Source organism: Danio rerio, chromosome 19, assembly GCF_052040795.2.
Source record: "Danio rerio strain M-AB ecotype USA chromosome 19, GRCz13ab, whole genome shotgun sequence".
Taxonomy (NCBI): domain Eukaryota; kingdom Metazoa; phylum Chordata; class Actinopteri; order Cypriniformes; family Danionidae; genus Danio; species Danio rerio.
The window spans coordinates 41,222,501-41,227,500 of record NC_141039.2 but is presented as its reverse complement, the minus strand read 5'-3'; the positions used below and the strand labels follow the sequence as shown (position 1 = coordinate 41,227,500).

Here is a 5,000-nt window from a genome sequence, read left to right as displayed (position 1 = left end):
CAGCCCGAATTGAAACACTTGCTAAAGTCATTCCCAATAATTTGACATCTCCATTTGACATGCATTAAAAACACTTTAGAAACACATTGATGGAATACCTATTTTCAAAGTCACTCGACATAAAAAAATGAAATGGAACACGCGTCGCTTTTTATTCGCTTTTTAAAAGCAGTTTTTACTTTTTAAACTATTTCATGGACAATATTTTTAGCCCTCTTAACCATTTTTTTGGATTATCTACAGAACAAACCACTGTTATACAATAACTTCTCTACTCTAACTTGCCTAGTTAGCATAATGATAAATTGACAGCTGTGTGTCAAATGTCTTTTGCTACCTCAGAAGACAGCCGTCTACCCACGTTTTGAAATGCAGCCTGAATCAAAACACTTGTTAGAGTCATTCCTGATAATTTGACATCTACATATGATATCCATGAAGAAACACTTTAAGAATACATCTAGAGAATACTTATTTTCAAAGTCACTCGACATAAAAAAAGAGAAATGAAACTTGCATTGCTTTGATTGAAGCATTATTCATTTTAATTTAACTACAATAAAAGCTGGTTTATTTTATTTTATAAACCATTTTATGGTCAATGTTATTAGCCCTCCTAACCATTTTTTTTATTATTATCTACAGAAAAGTACACTGTTATACAATAACTTCTCTACCCTTACTTGCCTAGTTAGCATAATTAGAAAATCGACGATTGTGTGTCACATGTCTTTTGCCACATTAGAAGACAGTTGTCCACCCACACTTTGGAATGCAGCCTGAATCGAAACACTTGTTAGAGTCATTCCTGATAGTTTGACATCTTCATATGCCATGCATTAAAACACTTTAAGAACACATCTAAAGAATACTTATTTTCAAAGTCACTCGACATAAAAAAACCTAAAAGGAACGCGTGTCGCTTTTATTGATAGTCAAAGAATCCTTCAGGGACGCAACCTCATGGAAATCCGTCAGGAACACAATCAATCGGACACATCTCATGATCAAACGCTGCATTTCATCTATTTTTGCTCAAGCCCCCGTGCCTTGATCTTTCGCACTTTGGTCTTCCTTCTTACAGGATATACAGTTGAAGTCAGAATTATTAGCCCTCCTGAATTATTAGCCCACTTGTAAATTTTTTTCCTCCAATTTCTGTTGAACGGAAAAAAAGATTTTTATCAACATCATTTTTTTTAATCTTTGCCATGATTAAAGCACATAATATTTTACTTAATGTTTTGAAAGAGACTAGTATTCTGCTTAAAGTGACATTTCAAGGCTTAACTAGGTTGATTAGGCAAGTCATTGCATATCAAGGTTTTTTTTCTGTAGATAATTGAAAAAAATATTGCTTAAAGGGGGTAATAATATTGACCCTAAAATGCTTTAAAAAAAAAAAAAAAACTTATTTTATTCTGGCCGAAATAAAGCAAATAAGACTTTCTCCAGAAGAAAAAATATTACAGGAAATGCTGTAAAAATTCCATGCTCTGTTAAACATCATTTGGGAAATATTTCAAAAAGAAGAAAGTCAAAGGAGTGCGACTAATTGTGACTTCAACGTACTACACATTGTTTCATTTTCATTTCCTTCTTGATCCTAAGGCTTGATTCACTGGTTTTGACAGTCTGTGTGTTGCTGGTTTTCTCCTTCCTGTGGCTGGGGTTTTGGCCCTGGAGAGGCGTTCGCCTCATCCCCATCCATCGTCCCTCATCCCCATTGGTGGTTTTGTTGGTGTTTGCAGTGCATGGGCTGTGGGAGGAATGGTCTTCGTGGAGCCTATGCTCTGTCACGTGTGGCCGCGGCTCTCGGACTCGGAGCAGGATCTGTGTTCTCCCCCAGCATGACAGCACGGGCTGCGGAGGCCCAGAGGTGCAAACCAAACTCTGCAATATAGCTGTGTGCCCTGGTTAGTACTTTTCTCCATTGCCTCTCCTCTGACTCTGTCTCTTTCCTCAACCCTGAAGAACTTTCTGTCTTTATATACTATTAATCACACAAGTGGGTCTTGTTTACTGATAGTTATCTAGGTGTTCCTTCTTATGTGCGTATGTGTATCTTGTTGCAAATTTATATATTGAAAATAACCTTTGTGCACTGTTTAAATTGACTACCCTTTCATTATGTTCATGGCTGTTTTTGCCCCATTTACTTTAATTATAATGACATTTTTTTGATTGCAAAGCCATGACACCATATTTTTATGCATTCTTGATTGTTGGTCGTAAAGATTGTTGGTGGTAAGAGGTAAAATATGGATTTTTTAACTTATGGATATTAAAGGGTAGTACATTTGCCCAGTGTGTTGTTGATTTATTTTGAAACATTTCAAAGTGTTTTCCCAAATTATGAGTCAAAATAAAACTTGTCACCAAATATTATTCCTTTTGCTGTTACTTGCAGAGAGTTGTTGCCAAATTAAGACTCAAAATGACTACATAATGGATAAAAACATCCCCAACAGCACACAAGGGTTAAAATACATGCATTATCGAACATATTAATTAAATGAATATTAATTTATAATAAGATGACTTAATTAATCAGTGTCTATTTAAAGTATAATAGCTATACTATATTATTTAGAATAATTTTGCATAATTTATATTTTTGTAAAATTTTGTTAATTTACAGTTGATTTTATAACAAACGTTTTTTTAATAAAATTATACAAATTTGTATTTGTGTTTTGTATGTATTTATTATGAATATGTTTTGTTTTGTTTTGGTATATTATTGTTAATATTATTATTATTATTATTATTATTATTATTATTATTATTATTATTATTATTATTATTATCATTTACAATATATTTATTTATGCTTTAATTTTTTATTCATTTATTTTTCATTTTTCAATTTATTTTTATTATTGTTGTAATTATTACTATTATTATTATTTTTTATTTATAATATATTTATTTATGCTTAATTTCTTTATGCATTATTATTATTATTATTATTATTATTATTATTATTATTATTATTATTATTAGTAATATAAAATAATAATAATAATAATAATAATAATAATATATTTATTAATGCTTTAATTTTTATTAATTCATGTTCTGTCAATAATAATAATAATAATAATAAATAATAATAATAATAATAATAATAATAGTTATTATTATTATTATTATTATTATTATTATTATTATTATTATTATTATTATTATTATTATTATTATTATTATAGTGTTCCAGAAATTACTAACCTTTGTCATGTATTAAAAAGTTTTAGGATAAATGGATAAGTTAAAAAAAATACAATATTATTATTTATTGATTATAATATTTATGTAATATGTTTGTGTATTAACATTTGTGTAGTTTAATAAAACAATATTGAGAAATATTTATAAAGCAATATACCTATTTCTTTCCAAATAAACAAAACAAAAAATCTATCCGAAAATGATCATGCGCATATTTTACTCACAAATGAGTGCATCCACACAGTGAGTGAATGAGACCCAGTGTGCTATCTTCTGAACTCCTCTGCTTTACTCTTTTTTCAATGTTGTGTATCTCCTGTCTCCTCTCTCTGTTCACATGTCGTCTTCTGTCTGTCTGACCTTTCCCTTTCCTTCCCATGAGCCTCTGGCTTCACCCCAGTCGGCTTGTTTCACGTCAGTCTCTCTCTCACCCACCTGTTCTGTCTCAGTCTGAAGGTGTTTTCTGCTTCTCTTTCTGCAGCCTTGCTCCTTATACTTTCCTCTTTGTTTCATTCAGCCATTTTAGCTAAACTTTGACTCCAAAAGTGACTCTTGAAAGGGACTTCTAATCGAAAAGGGAATTAAAAATGATAAAATTGCTGTTATTTTATTTATCCGAGATGTATGGGACTTTTTTGTTCTAGTGTTGTTCATACATTGCAGGGCAATGACTATTGGCACTTTGATAGTGAAAAAAGCAATAACATTAATTAAAAAAACTTTGCTCCAGTGCAGGCTTTTTTTGAAGTGAATCGATCAGTCTTTGCCAGATCCTGGACATCATTATCACTTTTAATTCACATTCTGGGCAAACAGTATTGAGTGCATTTATGACATTAGCTTGAGAATTAAGCTAATATGAGAATTAAAGCTGCTAATGATTAAATAATATTCAGTTTCTTTCATAGATCAATTGTTTCATTTCACAAAACCTCTATGTATTGCCAGGAACCATGGGTATTAATTTTTAGATGCCTGTATATGTTTTTATTTTTTTCTCAACTTATGAAGTATTGATAGCTTTTGACTTGGAAGAACCACAGTGGTTTCAGCTGAAATATTCATCTTTTCACCAAAAAACTGTCTAAAAATATTTTAAGCAATATATAGTATAATGTGAATGAATAAACAGGATCATTGTAGGACACTGACCCGAAAACCCTCTTATTATTTTATTTTATTTTATTTTCCATATTTATTTATTTATTTATTTATTTATTTATTTATTTATTTATTTATTTATTTATTTATTTATTTATTTATTTATTCATCTTTTATTATTATTATTATTATTATTATTATTATTATTATTATTATTATTATTATTATTATTATTATTATTATTATTGTAGTAGTACTTATACTACGACTTCTACTACTACTACTATTACTACTACTACTACTACTACTACTAATAATAATAATAATAATAATAATAATAATAATAAACAATATATTTATGTAAGTATTCATCTTTTTATTTATTTATTTATTATTATTTTTTTTATTATTATTATTATTATTATTATTATTATTATTATTATTATTGTTGTTGTATGTTATAGTTTTATTTTATTTTAATATATTTTATTGTATTGTATTTTATTTTAATTTAAATGTTTATGTATTCATTCATTCATTCATTGTTTTATTTAATTTTATTTTATTTTATCTAAAAAACTATTTCGTCAATCTCATATAATGCTACATTGGTTTGATGTGTAATCCACAGCACTGCTCCGCTCTCTCCCAGATCGCGATTCGTCTCC

General features: G+C 28.7%; 1 protein-coding gene across 46 annotated transcripts in view; it reads left to right on the top strand.

The window, feature by feature from the left end:
* The window catches only part of adgrb2 (adhesion G protein-coupled receptor B2), a 554,448-nt gene that overhangs the window by 295,300 nt on the left and 254,148 nt on the right, over positions 1-5,000 (top strand). For 17 of the 46 annotated variants that reach the window (XR_015515932.2, XR_015515929.2, XR_015515931.2 and 14 more), the window contains exon 5: positions 1,752-1,916. Coding sequence is in view for 9 of the 17 variants with exons in the window: in XM_087294496.2 (XP_087150622.2) it covers positions 1,752-1,916 (165 nt within the window). In the remaining 8 variants the exon portion in view is untranslated. 46 annotated transcript variants of the gene reach the window in all.